Source organism: Vigna unguiculata, chromosome 8 (assembly GCF_004118075.2).
Source record: "Vigna unguiculata cultivar IT97K-499-35 chromosome 8, ASM411807v1, whole genome shotgun sequence".
Lineage (NCBI taxonomy): Eukaryota > Viridiplantae > Streptophyta > Magnoliopsida > Fabales > Fabaceae > Vigna > Vigna unguiculata.
Window position 1 is genome coordinate 33978286 of NC_040286.1, and position 18310 is coordinate 33996595.

General features: G+C 28.9%; 3 protein-coding genes across 3 annotated transcripts; 1 reads left to right on the top strand and 2 right to left on the bottom strand.

Annotated features, from left to right (window-relative positions):
• The first annotated feature begins 2384 nt into the window (after positions 1-2384).
• Positions 2385-9215, top strand: LOC114195144. Its single transcript, XM_028085532.1, has 5 exons — positions 2385-2733; positions 2805-2912; positions 3031-3707; positions 8412-8489; positions 8602-9215. Exons 1-5 carry the CDS (start codon positions 2385-2387, stop codon positions 8665-8667), a joined length of 1278 nt encoding a protein of 425 aa, XP_027941333.1. The 3' UTR covers positions 8668-9215.
• Positions 9216-12110: 2895 nt separating this feature from the next.
• On the bottom strand, positions 12111-13053 carry LOC114194024 (dormancy-associated protein 2-like). The gene is made up of 2 exons (XM_028084054.1): positions 12875-13053; positions 12111-12739 (listed from the first exon to the last, which is right to left on the bottom strand). The coding sequence occupies exons 1-2, from the start codon at positions 12969-12971 to the stop codon at positions 12465-12467; spliced, it is 372 nt and encodes a 123-aa protein (XP_027939855.1). The 5' UTR covers positions 12972-13053; the 3' UTR covers positions 12111-12464.
• Positions 13054-16307: 3254 nt separating this feature from the next.
• LOC114193020 (glycine-rich cell wall structural protein-like) lies at positions 16308-17863 on the bottom strand. Its single transcript, XM_028082709.1, has 2 exons — positions 17740-17863; positions 16308-16795 (listed from the first exon to the last, which is right to left on the bottom strand). Exons 1-2 carry the CDS (start codon positions 17831-17833, stop codon positions 16566-16568), a joined length of 324 nt encoding a protein of 107 aa, XP_027938510.1. The 5' UTR covers positions 17834-17863; the 3' UTR covers positions 16308-16565.
• Between the last annotated feature and the right edge of the window lie 447 nt (positions 17864-18310).

The window sequence follows — 18310 nt, forward strand, 5'->3', positions numbered from 1 at the left end:
TATCAAACCATATACCCTCCTCAGAGCTCCCAGATACTTTACATAAATCATTTCACCATTGATTTTTTGTTAAATGTGTTATTTTGACATAAGTTTTTTCAAGATCCATATTTTGACTCTAATACCTATTTTCCACACACCCTTTTGACTCTAATACCTATTTTCCAAACACCCTATTACACATGTTCCTACTTTACCAATCTCCACTTTCATTTAGCTAACATGACTATATTAAAATTTTCAATATCTTTTATGCCATGTCCCTTCCTCCTTGGATTTACACAAGTTTTCCCACTTAACCCAAGCTATCTTCCTATCCTCAAAAATCCTAGTTCTAAAGAAAAAAATCTTTATATTTTTATGAGTTCATTACACACATTTTTTGGAGCATTGAAAAAGGACAAAGCCTATAATGATAATGCTGAGATTACTTATTTGATGAGGTATATCATTCCCACAAAAGATAACAATTTACCTTTCCATCTACATAATTTGTTTTTGAGTTTGAAAATCATGACTTGTGAGAACAATTTTTTCGTAAGGGTTCCCTATTGACATGCCTAAGTATTCAATTTGTATATTCATACATTTGCGGTTTACAATCTTTGATAATTTTTGTATTTATGACATATTTAGTCTTAATCCTATTTTAAATATTCTTAAGATAGTTTTTATGACCTAAATGTTTATCAACAAAAAGGGTGTTATCTGCGAATTATAGAAACCCCACTTTTATTCCCTTATTACCCACCTTAACACTAAAGTATAAATTTTTCTTAATAGTTTGTCTAATTAGCCTAAATAGGTCTTCGGCTACTAAGAGAAATAGAAATTGTGTCAAAAATCTCCGGTCCTAAGCTTTTTATTGGGACAAACTCCTTATTTAGACAACCTTTTATCAAGATTGAGATAAATTTAGAAATTTCATTCTCAATTGGAATATCTACTGTCTTTCACTCAAGAATGAATATAGGTAATAGATACGGTACTTAAATCTAAAATTTAGGTATTTATTTTTTAGTTGACTCATTCGTGACTGAAGTATATAAAACAAATGAGTATTTGGCATTCTTTGCAAGGAATGCCTACATATAAAAGAGTATTTAAATTTTGTTCTCAACCATCTATAACAAAGTTTCCTTTGTTCAAACATCTATCAACCAGTTAATAAAATTTATATCTGTACAAATATGTAATGTCAATACAGAGTAGTTAACCAGTGAGAACTGTCATAGTGGAAAAGGTAATTACTACATAAGAATGAAAAAAAAAAACTGAACAATGATGTATTCATTTACATGATAACTTTAACATTATTTTGGACATAAATAGTGACTTTTTTTTTTTGGAAGGACTTAATATATTAGGTTTTGTTACTAGGTTTATTATCTAAACAAAATGAATGCTGTGATATTGTAAATAAGAAATATCTTCTTGTTAGTTTTTGAAGACAACATTATAACTGTGATTGCTTGTAGTATTCAGTGGGGAACACATAATTGTCATCAAGCACATGAAACCTAAGAAACTCTATACTGATTTTGCCTATACAACTGAGATGAATAAAGGAGACACTCCACGTTGCAGCCATTTCTCTCTCAGGTAACTTCTTGTTTTTTTTTTCCCTATATTCTTCTTCTAGTTTATCTGTAAGATCAAAATACAGTTTTTTTTTTTCAGTGAATAAATGTAATTTGTTATCTTGGTTTTATTTTCTTGATAAGTTTTTGTTGGTAAAGGGAGTGCACGTGATAGTTGAAATATAGATAATTTAATTAGTATATAATATTTTTGTTAATGTAAGGGATTTATATATTTTCTTAAAGCAAGGAATAAAATTGCTTCTGATTTCAGAAGAACTATACTCTATATTTATCATTTTTTTAAATTTAATAGTTTAAACCAATAACTAATTACAATCATTATATTTTTAAAAAAAAAGTAAGACAATAACTTTTTTTCATATTATTTTAGACATAATTGATCTATATATGTATTGGGAAATGTAAAGAAGTAAAACTATAGCATTTTGACGTTCACAACTAATGAGGTAAAAGTGATTATTGTTGAAATATAAATTTGATTTTGGACCTCAAAAACAAAATTTCTATAAATATTTAAAGCATAAAGATATTTTAGAAGCATGTTTAATCTTTAGGATATAATTTTTTATAGTATTTTGAATTAAAATGTTTAAATATAGACTATTATTTGTGGAAAAAATTCTACATAAACATAGCTATTAGATTAAAAATGTGTTGGGCAGGGGTCATGAGTTTTTTCAAAAAAAAAGAAAAAAATAAAATCACTTAATATTCTCATGCTAATTTCATAAGTGTCACACTTCTTTGTTATCAATGCAATGCAGAGGTTACGTTGCTGAAATGCGCCAAAAAGACTTAAGCGTGTGTTTCCCAACCCAAGTAAGTGGGTCTGCGACACAACCATCACTTCCTCCGCTAGTGGTTCAAAGATTCCCATTATGGAGTTGCAATGTATGTCGAGGAGAAAATGTGTTTAATATCAGTGATCAAAGTGACCAAAGGACATGCTGTGAGAGAGTTCAAGAAACTCTGACACATAATAATGTTCCTGCAATAGAAGAATCTGAAATTACCAATCTCATTGACTTAAATGGTGGTAGTGATGATAGACATAATGAAGGTGATCATATGCCAATTAATCAAGAGGAAAATAATGATGCTGATCAGGTTCCAGTCAATGAAATAACAGGTAATAACTTCACAATCATCACTTGTACAAGAGTATTTTATCTAATATATCTGAGTAACTCCTTGCTCCAGACCTTAATCCTGACATGGAGAATGATCTTAATCTTCAAGTATCAAACAATGTTGGATCTTCAGTTGTCTGTCCAAGCCTTATCCAAGAAATGCATGCAAATGAAACAGGCGAGTTAATTTATTCAACTAAATTTGAGCATCCAGTGATAATAATAACATTTTGATGTTAGAAATTTTAAATTTCCAACTTAATTAGAACAAAACTTTCTTCTTTACTTTGAGACAGGTTTTGAAGGCATTGTAGCTCGTGCGTCTGAGGCGGAGCTTGTTGTTAACAATGTCACAACTGCGTCTGAGGCGGAACTTGTTGTTAACAATGTCACAACTGCGTCTGAGGCGGAACTTGTTGTTAACAATGTCACAACTAAAGATAACCAATGCCTGCAAGAATTAGGAAAAGCCCTGGAAATTACTGAACAAATAATCGTGCCTGAACACAATGCTGAACAGTTTCCTCAAGAGCCAGTCACTGAAGATAATCCTCTTGCAGGGGATAGTGAGAAGAATGGAAAAAATGAAAATGAAATTCGGGATCTTCATCAAAAGAAGTCTTCCAAGAAATATAAAAGGGTGCGTTTCCTTAGGGAAATACTTAGAGAAGATGAAGAACCAGTGGCTGAGCAGATCAGAACAGAAACACCAGCACTTCAAAATCCTTCCAACAAGTGTGCAGACTCACAGAGACAAAAAGCTATAATGGAGAAGGTGGTTGATGAAGGAGACAGAAAGAAGTTGGAAAAGAAGGGTCAAGCAGGAAGAAAGAGGAAGTTAGTTATAGATGAAGATGATGATGATGATGCACCATTAACTGATCTCATCAAAAGGGTTGGAAATCGAGTATCAAATGAAGAAGGATTGCCAGAGGGAATGCATCTTTCTTCAAATACTTCACCTCAAACCTTGGTAAGTGATTTTCCTAGAGAAGGAACAGGTGTTCGTGTTCGTACTGAAGTAAGTAACAATAAAATGTCCCTTTTTTTCTGAAATTTTTTATAATGGAGTCTTCCATGCCAGAAGATTGTAAGATAGTTAATTTTTTAACATGCGTGTTGATTTTTTTAGAATTTAAATAATTGTAAGATAGTATAAAAGGGGGAGGATGGTAGATTTTTTATCAACAAAAAATTATATATATATATATATATATATATATATATATATATATATATATATATATATATATATATATATATATATATATCATGATATTTGAACTGTACTAACCCTTAAATAATGTTATAAAGAAACTGTTGCACACTGTTGTACACTTTTAAAGATGAATTTGTAAGATAGAATGACAGGATGAATTTAAATATATTTAAAGATCAAGTTTCTGGTGTTTATTTTAAAATATTTGAAGGTGAAATTGAGTAGATTTAAAGATAAAATTTGTAAAAATTTGTGAATGATTTAATTAATATGATAGATAAAAAAAATAAATTAACAGATAAAAAATTACAAAATTGTTCTTATTTCCCGAACACAAATTCTACCTTATTTATTTTGATCTAATGTTTGAAATGCATAAACTAAACCTCAAATTAATTTATTTATAAATTAATTTCAACTTATAATTTCTTTCCTGAAAAGTGTCTCAAGAGAAGGTTATCCATATACTTTATAAATTGACAGACTAGAGAATAGCAGAACCAATTCCTCATGCATGAAATCACAGAATCGGTTCTAACACCACCAAAACCGATTCTCTAACTCAACAAAATCACATAATCGGTTCCAACACCAACAGAACCGATTCCTCCAACCATGCACTTCCACACAACCCCTCAAAACCTCCCGCCCTTCACCTCTCTCACCAGTCATAGAGCTGCAAAACATGCAGTCACCCTTGCACAGAATCGGTTCCTCACGCAACCGGCAACCATGGAGTTGCACCTCCCATGCAGAATCGATTCCCTTACATGGAACTGGTTTCCTCACCTGTGTGGGGTAATATTGTAAACACACATTCCATCTATAGTATTCACCCCTAAATCCCCTACCCTCAACGAAGATAACATCTACTCTCAATCTCATAAATCAGGCATGCTCAAAACGACACAATGGAACATGCAATTCGGTGGCATTTTCGTCTCTTGTAACAGTACATCTTTAGATGTGAACACAACAATGTTTAGGTACTATTATGTTATACCTACATAATAGGCTAGAAGACTAAGATCAAATCTCTTAATACAGTAGCATGTTACTTTTGCATGAACTATATAGAATAATGTCACTGAACAAATGCTTAGTTACAATTTAATAAAACATCTGATGCTTAGTTACAATTTAATAAAACATCTGAAATCTATATTAAAGAAGTCGTACATGTAGCGACGTAAGTATAGAGTCTTTAAACTCCAATTTCAGTAAATATTTGTTCCATCTTATCTTCACATGAGATTTTGGAGATGTCCACCTATGTTAAAGGTCCGGTTGCAAAGAACCCATGTGGGTACTATTGGGGTAAACTACATTTGAGAATTTTTGTCCATTATGACCATGATTGAGTTTCATCTCTTCTTCTTTTATTGTATCACTACTGATTTTTATTTATGCAAATCATTTAATGTCTCTGGAGTACTCTTTAAATGTAACTCTAGATTCATTTCTAGAATCTAGAACTTAAGATCATCAAACTCCAGTATGATTCCTCAATGACTACTTGAATGAATCATTTGCTTTAGTCCAGGACTCTATAACCAGTTAAAGCCTTATATCTATTACTAACATCTAAAAGCATGAGGAGAATTAGTTGGACCATAACTTGAAACCAATTTCTACTCAATTCCAAGCCAGTAAAATAAGATAATTGATTAGTTCATCTAATAACAAGCACAAACTAATTCAAGAACATATTGAATGAAAGCATAGACAAATATCTAAGAAGTAAAAGTACAGAGAGTTAAAATTGATTACATTCGACAGGAGAGAGTTTAGCTACTCATAGAATATTACAATGCATTCCCAACAACATCTAAAAATAAGAGCATCTCTCTCGAGCCTCCAACATTGTATTCCAACTCTACTACTATATATTTAATTCTCCACTCAATGTCTAAAATGAGAACATGAGTTTTGTATTCGTAAACTGTCCAAGGCGATACTCAACTCCAGATTTGGCACTCAGTTGCAGAGGTTTCCCTCTATATAGGGTTTTCTCTTAACCGCTGCTTAGTGACATGTTGTGGCTTAGCTACAAAAGTTACATTCCATATCTTTCTGAACTGTCTTTCTCAACGCTCAGCGACACATCTTGGGACTCAATATGTAACTGCCTTTCCTCAAGTAGGTGCTTGTGATTTACTCCTCATTAGAGCTATCAAAAATGGGTTAGAACCCACGAGCCAACCCGGCTCATCACAGATTCGGACTGGGTTGGGTTAAAAGTTTTTTACAAATTTCAATACAGGTTGATTTTTGACCCGACTCATCTAGAGCTCGGCTCACCCGGGTTGAACCCATAGTGAGCTGGGTTAGCTCACCAACCCACAGATAAAAGGGTCACACTAGTGTTTTTTATTAAGTTGGGCTTTACATATGGATCATGTTAGGTTGTTTTTTTAGCCAACACATAAATAATTTGGATTTTTTTGATTTTGGTTTGTATTTGGATTATATTAAAGTTTATTTAGATTTTAATTAGAATTATAATATAGTTTTGACTCAAAAAGAATAAAAAAATAATATTTTTTTTCATTAAGTGAACCCGTAAGCCAACCCGTTTAACCCGCCAACCCGTAGTGGGTCGGACAGGGTTACCTGTTTTTACAGCTCTACTCTTCATGAGAGTTTCCTTAACTAGCTTTGTAGTGCTCAACATCGTTTTTGGAACTTAAGTTGCACATCCTTAAATTCTTTGGAAATATCTACAAAAACATCACAAATACATCAATTTCCTTATTTTCTTACTTCTCTACTTGTCATTATGTAATTTAAAATAAAAGGATGCTTACAAATTATCATCAATTAAAGCATGATAAGTGTCAAATTTATGTGGAAAATTAACGTGTTCTAGACACTTATTAGTATATCTAACGTTTCATCAAAGTTTCCCAGCTCCTCTTCCTCTTGAAGAATAATATTGATCTACTCTGCTTTTACTTTATTCTCATAAGTTCCACTTTCATGTTATCAACATTTGTAGGACACTTTAGTTTTACAGGAATAGGAATAAGTGTGTTTCCTTTATCTCTACTTTTAGCCATCAACAACATTTCTATATTGGACCACTTTCATTGCTCCCACCCTTCCATTAGGGCTTGTATTCACTTATCTACAAAGAAATTTACCCAATTACCTCTCCTTAGCAGAAATACAATGTTCTTGAGACAAATTTGAGACATGTGATTGAGCTCAAACACAAACTAGAATATGCACATGTTGTTTTTAGGTACTTACTTGTAATTCATACCAAGTTATGATTTGTACTAATGTGAGCACTTCCTCACCATCTAGTTTAAGATTCCTAAAGCTAATATTGTTTCTATGTATAAATATACCTCATAATACATCCACCCACACTGTCCTTAAGAAAAGATTTCCTTTTGAACTAAGTCCAAACATTTCAAACCTTAGGATTGGTCCTTGGCTCTATTATGATGCAAGTGAAAAACAAGCTGCATATTGATTCATTACAAGTTTCACACATGACACATCTTCAATAGGATTTCTCCATTAAGTAAATTATCGTATGTTGTTAATTTATTACTTAAGACTCTTCATACAAAAAGATAAGTTTTGGGTAGAGCTTTTACACTTCAAAATGTTCCACACAATGTCTCTTCATCCCCTATGATCTTGTTTTGTTTCCTTTTGTATGTGATTTCATCTTGTATTCTTGTGTGTTATTCTTGTGTGTTGTCTCCTCTCCGAACACATTCCTCTTCCTTATCCTTATGCAATGTGCATCGTTGAATGTAATGTGAGATCTTTTTTATTATTGGTCTTTTACCATTGATTTATCTCACTCAAATCACTTTCTTCTCCACATTATGTTTCATTTCCAATGATTTTCATACTATTTTCCATCCTCCATTCTTGCTTCTTTTAGGTTGACTAGATAAGATGGGATAGGACATGGGATAATAAGATGATAAAAGAGACTAATAAATAATGAATCATGAACTTCCACCTCAATGTCCATTTTTGAATAGTCTTTCTTACATCTTTTAAATCCTCCCATATATATGTTTTAAGAGAAATCATTAGTTCTATCATTAATAAATCTTAGTTATTCATTAGAAATCATGCTAGCAACATGTTTATGTGAAACAAAATTATAATTTTTTGGATATTTCTCTTATCAAAAATATTATTTTTCATATTTTATTTAATTAATTATTACTAATATATTAATGAGAATCTCATGAATTTCTATGAGAAGTTTATCACTCTTTCATGCATGCATGCCTCTCTACAGTTCAGTGAGAAGCTTCTACTGAGCCAAGAGTCCAAAATGAATCTCTATGACAAGTTTAGATGATTAACTGTTTTAATATAGTATAAAAGAATGAATTGCTTTTCTTTCATCAGTAGTATGTGAAATTTCCACACAGACGCACCAGTGCCAAGGAAATAATGAAAGTTGTTACCATCTTCTCGCAGGAGATTGATGATGCCACAAGGGAGCAAGATGAACAGGATGCTTTAGACGCCTTGCTGCAAATATCTCAAACTAATATGGTAAGTGAAGAACCTGAGTCACTGATTAAGCAGTTGAAGGAAATGAATTTTGATCTGTATCATTCTACTGATGGAGATATGGTAAATGGAATACACTTGAATGTGGCCACAGGAGGCAGTGTTGCAATTCCCCAGAGTCTTTACACAGGTGAATGTTCAAACACTAAAATGGATATAATTGGTTCATCTCAGACCTATGGTTCCCCGAAAGATAACTTGTCTGGAAAATCACATGCTCCAGCAATCTTTGACGAAGAAGAGGAAGAAGCTCCAACACAAGATTTTGGAGGTACTGGTGCAACTCCATTGTCCCTGAACAACAATATCCCCGAAATGTTATGTGGGACAAACAGAAACCCAGCTGATTTTACTCTCATCGAAGCAAAGAATCCGTACATGAGGGATAGAGAAGATGAAGTGCGAAAGAAGGCTAGGAGGGGACAAAGCTGTGACTCATCTTCAAGAAGAACAAGAAGCAAAAGAAGCCCTAGCTGAATTGGAACCATTGCTCCTTCTGGTAGTTTTGTTACATTGGGATTTTTCTTTATGAGACCTGGATTTGCATGTTGAACTTAATTTTAGAATAGCTTAAGACTTTTTATTTTCTGTGTCTGCATAAACCATAACTCCTCAACATGTTTTCTTTTTAAATTTAAGCATATGAATGTTTGTTTTAAAATTTAGTCACCGGATTTAGAGTTACATCCCATGCTATTCAAACATCGGTTGCAGGTGATTCATCCAACTAGACATATATGTGAAGCAGTGATCTTTGATCTTTATAGCCAAATGCATTTAATTAGCTTTCTTTTCATTTTTAAAACCTTCATATAAATTCATCTTTTCCATACCATTTGTTTGTAAAAAGATAGTCATACCGTGATAAATTCTTAGCTGTATCGAGCCTAGAAGAGGTAGGGATCTTAAATCCGTTTCAGCAAATTAAATTGATTATGAGGATAAGAATATATATATATATATATATATATATATATATATATATATATATATATATATATATATATATAATATTTTTTATTTTATTTTTATAAAAGATTATTTAGTTCATATTTAAAATAATAGAGAGATATATAGTTGTGAGTATAGGTATAATCACGACTAGTTAAATATATGAAAAGAATAATTTTTTATTTCAAAAACATGTCCCATTTCCTTCCAATCCCTGCTTTCACTAGTATAAAATTTTCTTTGAAAATATGTTTTAAAGTAATTTACCTGAATATTTGACATGTTAATGTCATGTTTTATTTATTGTATTATTTTTATTTTCAATGTACATGTATTTCTTTTTAATAAAAAGTAAATTTCTATAAAGTCTCCAAAATCAGACTAAGATGAGATATAATTATATTATTTTTTAGTTATAAAATTATACCATAAAAAAAGTTATCTACCTATAGTGTTGAATATTTATTATGTATCAATATTTAAAACTCAAACTACTATGGTACTTCTTGTTATTTTTTTTTTCTTACAGAACAAAAACAACAACATAGTCCTAACAATTAGGTAAACTTAAAGTCAGTAATCAATGAATTTAAACTCTTTCGGACCTACATATCAGGGATTAGGGTGTGCAACACAATGTTATATTGTTGTTCTTTGTTTTTTATGTATTATTCTATACATTGACAAAAATAAAATTGTGTACATATTACACCTTGAAAAAAACAAACCTTAATTAGTGATAGTCAAAAGTAGTTGGACAATATTAATTACCATCTAGTGGGTGGGATAAATGATATGGTGTTGGCATATAAAACAGGAAAACGATTAAAATCAATCAGTTTAAGATATATGCTACTATTTTGTTCAATTAATTTGAATTTTTTTAATGTAGCATAATTATATATATTTTAAATAATTAATATAAAACAATTTTTATAAATTAATTGATACAGAAGTTAACTTCATCTTATAAATAGTTAATTTTATTTTTGTTTTATCATTTTATTCTAATATTTTTTATAGAAAATTATTTAGAAACCTAAGATATAAATATGGATATTCTTTATCAACGGAATATGTAAAGAAATAAATGTTTCCTCTTATATAAAATAAAAACAGTTATACATAGAAAGCTATATAATATTTAGACTACAAAAAATATAAAGGTTAAATATGATATGCTTGCTTTACCTTTAAGTGAAAATTAAAATTATTCTATATTTAAAATTTTTGTTTAATTTAGTTCTTTAATTTAAAAAATATGTAAATTTAGTTATTTTAACTAAATTTTGTTAAATTTATTTGTGAAACGCGTCTCATAAATTGGTTACATTATCTAATACATTTTCATTTCGGTACTAATTAAAAAACATTAAATAAATTTAACAAAATTTGACTAAAAGCTAAATTTCCAAATTTAGACTAAATTAAATCAAAGTTTTAAAAAGAATTATAATTCTAATTTTTAAAGGAGGAAAAGTATATTTAAATCAATGGTTGAATATATTTTTGGTTCTTTAACTTTTAGTGAAAACTGAAATTAGTCCTTCTTAAAGATCTTGAATCAAGTTCTTAAATTATGTAAATGCGTGGATTTAATCTTTTTAACCAAAATTTATTAAGTTTAGAAACTAAATTAGTTCAAAACTTCCAATAAATATTAATTTCAATTTTTACTAAAAGATAAAAACTAAAAATATATTTAACTCTTAAATTAAAATATAAATATCGCATGTCTAACAATGCAAACAAAACGGTACCGGACAATACCCCAAAATCATGAACCATGTTTGTTTTTCATATATGGAATGCAATCTCAGCTTAGTCTCCAGCTCCTCATTAATACCCTCTGTTATCTGCAAATACATACAACCTAAAGTGTACATGTTAATTTGCAGCCCTGGACCAACTGTAAAGCCCTGCAGTCATAGGGATTGCAGCAACGTGGATATGGTTAGATTTGTTTATTTGGTCGAAGAATTTAGAAATTATTTTTTTAACTAAATATTGGTAGTTAAATCAATTATAAATTAATATTTAAATTGATTTACTTTTATCATAAAAACTTATCACATATTTTTTTTAGTACTATATACTTGTGTAATTTTATATATTTTTTGTTATCTTTAGTACTATGTGTTAACTGTTGTTAAAATATTTTTTCATTCAATGAGGCAATTAGTTTTAATAAAATTAAAATAAATCTTCAAACAGTTTTTATTAAAAAAAAATTGTTTTAGAACTAAAAGAAAAATGGCCAAAAAAGTCATACGAAACATAATTTAAGTCTTTTATGGCTCCTTAGCTTTTTTTATACTTTTATCACAAGTCACTTCAAAGCTATATTTAGCTTTCTTTTTTCCTCCTTCTTAACACGTGTATATTGGATTAAGATTTACCTGTAATTTTATTTCTCATTGACTATACTTTAATTTCCAAGAATTTATTTTTGACATTTATATAAATCAATGAATATATGACATCTTGTAGTCCTTAATTATTATCCATTGAAGTTATTAGGCATATTTATCAGGAGAGAATTAAATATTAATTTCAGCATTGACCTTGTTAAATTCAGCTTCTGCTTTTTAATTTATCTGCTTTCTGAATCCATACACATGGTTGCAAGGTTTAAAGACACGAAAAACACAGAGAATGAAGGAGAAAACTTAATAGCAAAGAGGATGATGATACATGGTAAAGGTAACAGCAGAAGAAGAAAAAATCATGATATACGACAACTTATTTGTACATCAGATATCTCAAACTAATCACACATCACAGACACAACCTAAAAACTTGTTCAACCCTATCTCTTGTCGTAAGAGAGATGAGGAGAAAAGAGAAGCAACAAAGCATGCATGCATGCATCTTTGCTATCTATTCATCCATGCCTCTTATAACAAGAAATCTTATTGATGAAATCTATATTATTAATTAGTACGTAGAATTTCACTGTCTCAACGATCTTATCCTCTCACTACATCACCATCTTAATAATATCTATCACGGTACTCTCACACCTCCACCAATGTTAGGGATCCCACCAACGAACCCTCCACCTGTACCAGTATTGAACCCACCTCCAAAAGGATTGTTGAACACACCATTTCCAAAAGGAGGATTGAAAGGGAAACCACGGCCCTGGCCAAAACTGTAACGGGGATCGAAGGGATTGTTGAAGTAGCCACCGTAACCACCGTAACCACCGTAGAAGTTAGGAAATCCTCCCCAGAAGAGGCGAGAATCTCTATTGAAGCCACCACGATCACGACCAGAAACTGGGAAGCCAACACCATGATTATTAGAAAAACATAAAAAGATTATTGGTTGGTGTTGATAATATTTTATACTTTGTTTTACGTTAAAGTGGAAATGAAAAAAGAAGGTAAAAAAAAAAAGAAGAAATAGCTCACGGTCTTTCAGTTCCCTTGCTGCCACCTCTGAGAAGACGAAAAGGAAAATGACCAACAGGCTCAGCATGAGTGATAATATGTTCCTCTTGGACGCCATTTTTGCAATAAGAGAGTAAGTGAAAGGATGAGAAAAATGGTGAGAATGTGCAGTGTATATATAGGAGGGAAGAGGGAGAAGTTGGGACCTTGTTCTTTAATGGCGCCGTAGCGTACTCATTCAGACTTTTTATTCTCAACTTAAGAACCGATTTGTTCTTCATCACCACCTAATTAATCTTCCTTCTCATTTTTCAATGGTAAAAAGTTTGTAGGCTAAGAAATTCAAGCACATTAATTAACTACTGTAGGTGATTACGTGTATATTAATTAGTTATTGTAGGTGATTACGTGCATGAACTTCCTATATCTCATCCCAAGTGGAGAAGTAAACACCTACTGTACTTTGCTACGTACTGTAGTATCTCGTATTGCCCAAACTATACACTCAATTAAAACAAAATAAAATTAGATACATTCTCTTAATCATTTTCAGATTTTATTTTCTAATCAAATTATAAATTCTTTTAATAAATTTTATATAGTAACCTTAAACACAAGTCTTTGAAAAGTCGATTAGCAAAACCTAAATTTTAATTCTACATGAAAAAAAACGGGTAAAATGACATATTTTGTTTAAACTATACTGCTTAAGAAAATCTTACTTACTACTTTCAATGAAGTGTCTCTTTTTCATCCACAGGATCAACTTGAAATATCTTTTTAAAATAAAAGGAACTCAAATTTAATTCTAGTTTCACCTACAACTTATTGACGGTTCAAAGCAATTAAAAAAGCTTTAAAGTTTTGCTATAATGTAAATAAGAGTTTCGTAATTTTTTTTTGTCATTGTAAAATAAGTTGCAATTAGTTTTGATTTAAAAAATAATAATTTATATCCTCTCTTTTTTTTTTTGTATCCTAAAAATGAAACTAATTTTTTTTTTTAATTTGCAAGTGCTTATGTATTTAATAATGTTAGGGAACAATTTAGTGGTGAATTTAAGATTAGAAGTTAGTGGGAATATTTTTAAAGATAATAAAAATATTATTATTATTATAATCGCCACGTATATGAAGATAAATACGCATACGTGCAAATAAAATTTTAATATAACAAAATAAAATACATATCTTAAGGCTATTCTCTAAGTAAACTAGTGTTCTAAAATTGATGAATGACCAAGTCATTGTTATTGTTATTTAGTTTCTATTCAACAACTTGTCATTGTACTCATATTGTCAACTTATACTTCAATTAGTTCTCAAATCCATTAAACCATGATGGATAAATTTTTTAAAGAATTTTCAATTTTTCATCGAGGAAAATTCAATTTAGCATTAGTTGTCAATTTTTTTATTTACAACAAAAATGTTGTTGAGTAGCTTAGTCTGGCCCCTTTTAAAATATATGTTCTACTTGTCTTAACTCAATTATTAGCAAATATTAAAAATTTTAATTTTCTAGAATATTTTAAAAGTAAAAAAGAACTGTAATCAAGGCTGGTTATAAATATATTAAAACTAAAAATATATAAATTTAAAGTTATATACCCATAATTTTCTATACAGAAGAGTATTTGCGACTTTTAATTAATTTTAGTGTGATAAGATGCACTCATTAAAATAAATATTATACATTTATTTTAGGTTTAATTATATTTTGAGTTTCTAATAAAATTTAGAAATTTTAATTCAATCTTCGATAAATTTTTGTGGTCATTGAATTTTGGACATTTCAAAACTTTTCAATTGAGTCTCTGCAGTTAGATGTCTAAATGTTTATGTCAATTTTGTACTATTATTACTCTCTTTAAAAGTCATCACATAATATTTTGTTACAAAGACGGTGATGACGAGATCTTTTTCAAATATTTTATTGTATTTAACGAAAATTGTTTTTAACTTTAATTTAAATTAAAAATTTCAAAATAAAAAAAATTTATAAAAATATTAAATATATAACTATAAAATTTTAAATTTACAAAAATTAAAAATTAAAAAATTTACTAATAATTTCATAATTTTGTATTTTCATAATTTTGCAATTTCATAATTTTGTAATTTTATAGTTTTATAATTATTTAATTTTATAATTATATATTTTATAATTTCGTAATTATGAAATTATTTATTTTTACACTTTTTATAATTTTTTAATTTTAGTTATTTTTGTAATTTTAAATTTTAAATTTTATTTTATTTTATAATTTTGTATTTCATAAATTTATAATTATATATTCTATATTTTTATGATTTTGTATTTTTTTTTCTTATCCTTAATTTTATAATTTTAATTAAATTTTAAATTCATTTTCTTTAATAAAATACATAAATATTTGGGAAATAACTCGTCATCAAGATTTCTTGCAACAAAATATTATAAAAAATATTATGTGACGACATACAAAAAGTCTAACCATGCTAAGATAAATTGTTACCTCACAAAGTTAACGACAACAATAAAAATATTTAACTGTAGTGACTAAATTAAATAATTTTAAAATTGTAAGACTTTGGTTACAAAAATTTATTAGGGATTAAAGTTTTCAAATTTATTATGGATTGAGAACATAATTAATTTTTCATTTTGAAATGAACATTACATATCAAAATATTTTTAAAATTTTTAATTAATTAAAACTAATGATTTTATTAAAAAAATGAAATTCACAAGTTAAAAACTTCAATTTAATAATAAAAATAAATTTTATTAAGTTGAGTTCTATTTCATAATTTTGATATTATATTAAGTAATAAATTTAAAACTTAACTTAATTTCATAAACTTAGTTTGAAAATAAAATTTCTATTCACTTTGTATAACTAATAATTAGTGTGATACTTCCGGCATGATAAAAAGTAAACTAAAGCTTCGTAAAGACAATATTACCGTAACTTGCATTAGAAGCCACTCAAACATGTTTCTAAAATGACGCATGTCTATCATTTGTATTCTAATTTTCAATTTTACAAGAAAATATATTCCACAGCACCTATATGAATATTTTTCTAAAAAAACAATATATTAATATTTTTCTTAAAATAATAATTATACGAGTTCATATATATATATATATATATATATATATATATATATATATATATATATATATATATATATATATATATGTGTGTGTGTGTGTGTGTGTGTGTTATTTTTCAATTTTATTCTCATTATACGTGATATTAAATTTACGCTTAAAATCTTATAGCACTGACATTACATAAAAGTCTTATTTTTATATTATTATTATTATTACAGAAGTGTTATATATAAAAAGAAGTTGTCAAAAAATAAAAATACTATTGTATATAGGAATTATTAGAATTTTGTTATACTGTGAAAGTTTATTGCTTTTGTGAATAAATGACATGGCAGTAAGGATAATTCTATAATGACATTATAATTATACAGAAGCAAACACTTGAGTTACAAATGATGATGATGACATACATTAGAAGTGAAAACCCAGGATTTGTACGATACATAATTTTGGCATTATTCAACACTAAATATCTCTATTGTGCTAAGAAAGAATGGAAGGATTGTGATTTATCCAATCATACCTCTCATAACACGAGATTTTATTGATGAAATATGTCACTGATTAAGTTGAACTTCACACTGTTCATTTTTTAGATTCTTCCCAACATTATGGGCAACACCTAAGGCATTGTCTCGTGAATGGATTCCTATAACAACAACCTAAACGACAGAACCATCGGGGAAAGCCACCCCGTGGGAAACCGCCATAGCCATAATCTCCAGGGAAACCGCCATAGCCATAGCCATAGCCACCGGGGTAACCACCACCAAAGCCATAGCCGCCGCCGCCAACTAAGGTTCCATCATCCACTCCATTTCTCTCTCTAGCAACCACATCTGCAAACACATTATAGCTCTTAAAGCATCAACTGTTTACTATAGAAAACTGAAATTTGCACACACATATTAGGTATAATATTAGGAAGAGATGAAACAGATTTGATAGAAAATATATATATATAAAACTCAAAATAAAAATTGTAGTATGAAAGTTTTTTTTTTTTAACATGAAAAAGGTTTAAATGATAACAAATTGAAAAAATAATGGCAGAATGGGTATGATTTTTTTTATAAAAAGAAAAAACTTGTATTCTCAAGATAGTTTTTTGATTTAAAGCTTTGCATAACAAATGCTTTAAGGGTGCTGAATAAAATTTGATAAATAGAAAAGGCTTCAATGTTTTTTTTTCTTTCTGAAATTATCAATCTTATGATATCAATTAGTTCGAAATGATATTAACTGTATTTTTTTCTTCACTATTTTGTCTTTATTTTAGCCATGATAATAGTATTATATTACGAGAGCACAACCAAAAAACTAGATATTATATGAGTTAAAATAAACGTAAATAAATTAGAAGGACCACTAGTAAACACAACGACAAAAAGTACAAACGAAGAAGAAATTACAAAGACAACAAAAAGCATTTCTTTATTTAAAATGCTATTAATCATTCACTAATTTTCTTGGTGATTAATCTCTCAGAAAAATCATTAGTCATGTGGAAACTCTTCTCCCAATACTTTTTTTCCCATAATAGTTCACAATTTTACGTAAAAGATCTGAGTCTAATCATACGTACGTAGCCAATGAGATTCAAGTAATAAAATATATTTTTAAGTTAATACAAAATGATAGCATGTTTATAGAAATACATATATATATATATATATATATATATATATATATATATATATATACTTAGGAAAATTTATTATATTAAAAAATAACTAGTGTTTTGAAAATTATTTATGATGATATAAAATGACATGTAACTCACCCTCTTTCAAATCTTGTGCTGGCACTTGAGATGACATAAAAAAGAACATCATGAGCAAACATAAGACAAGTGGTATTGTTATGTTGGAACTCATGGTAAACTAGAATAATGAGATTATTTGTTGTGTTATTGAAGAATGAAAATTGGTGGAAGGTACAGTCTATATATATAGAGTGAAGAGGGGAAGGTTGGGACCTTTCACTTAATTGGCGCCGTATAGCGTAGCAATTCATTCTTTTTTTTTCGAACCACTTCTTCTTCATTTTCAATGGTAAAAAATGTAGGCCATGAAATTGAAACCAGCCATTATTGTGCATGACTTCATGAATGTTATAGTGGACACCTACTCCTATTTTCACATCATAATATTATTTTATTTACCATAAACAATGAAAAGTTTCATGCACGAGTTAGACTCAAATTGTTAAGTGTTTTATTTTATTTTGTTTTGTTTCGAAATTTTTCATTAGTCTATGTTTATTAGCTTATATTTAATGCGACAACCTGTCCAACCAAGACCCATTCTTCCATTCTCTACTTTTTTTATGTTGTTTTTTTTATTTTTTTTCAT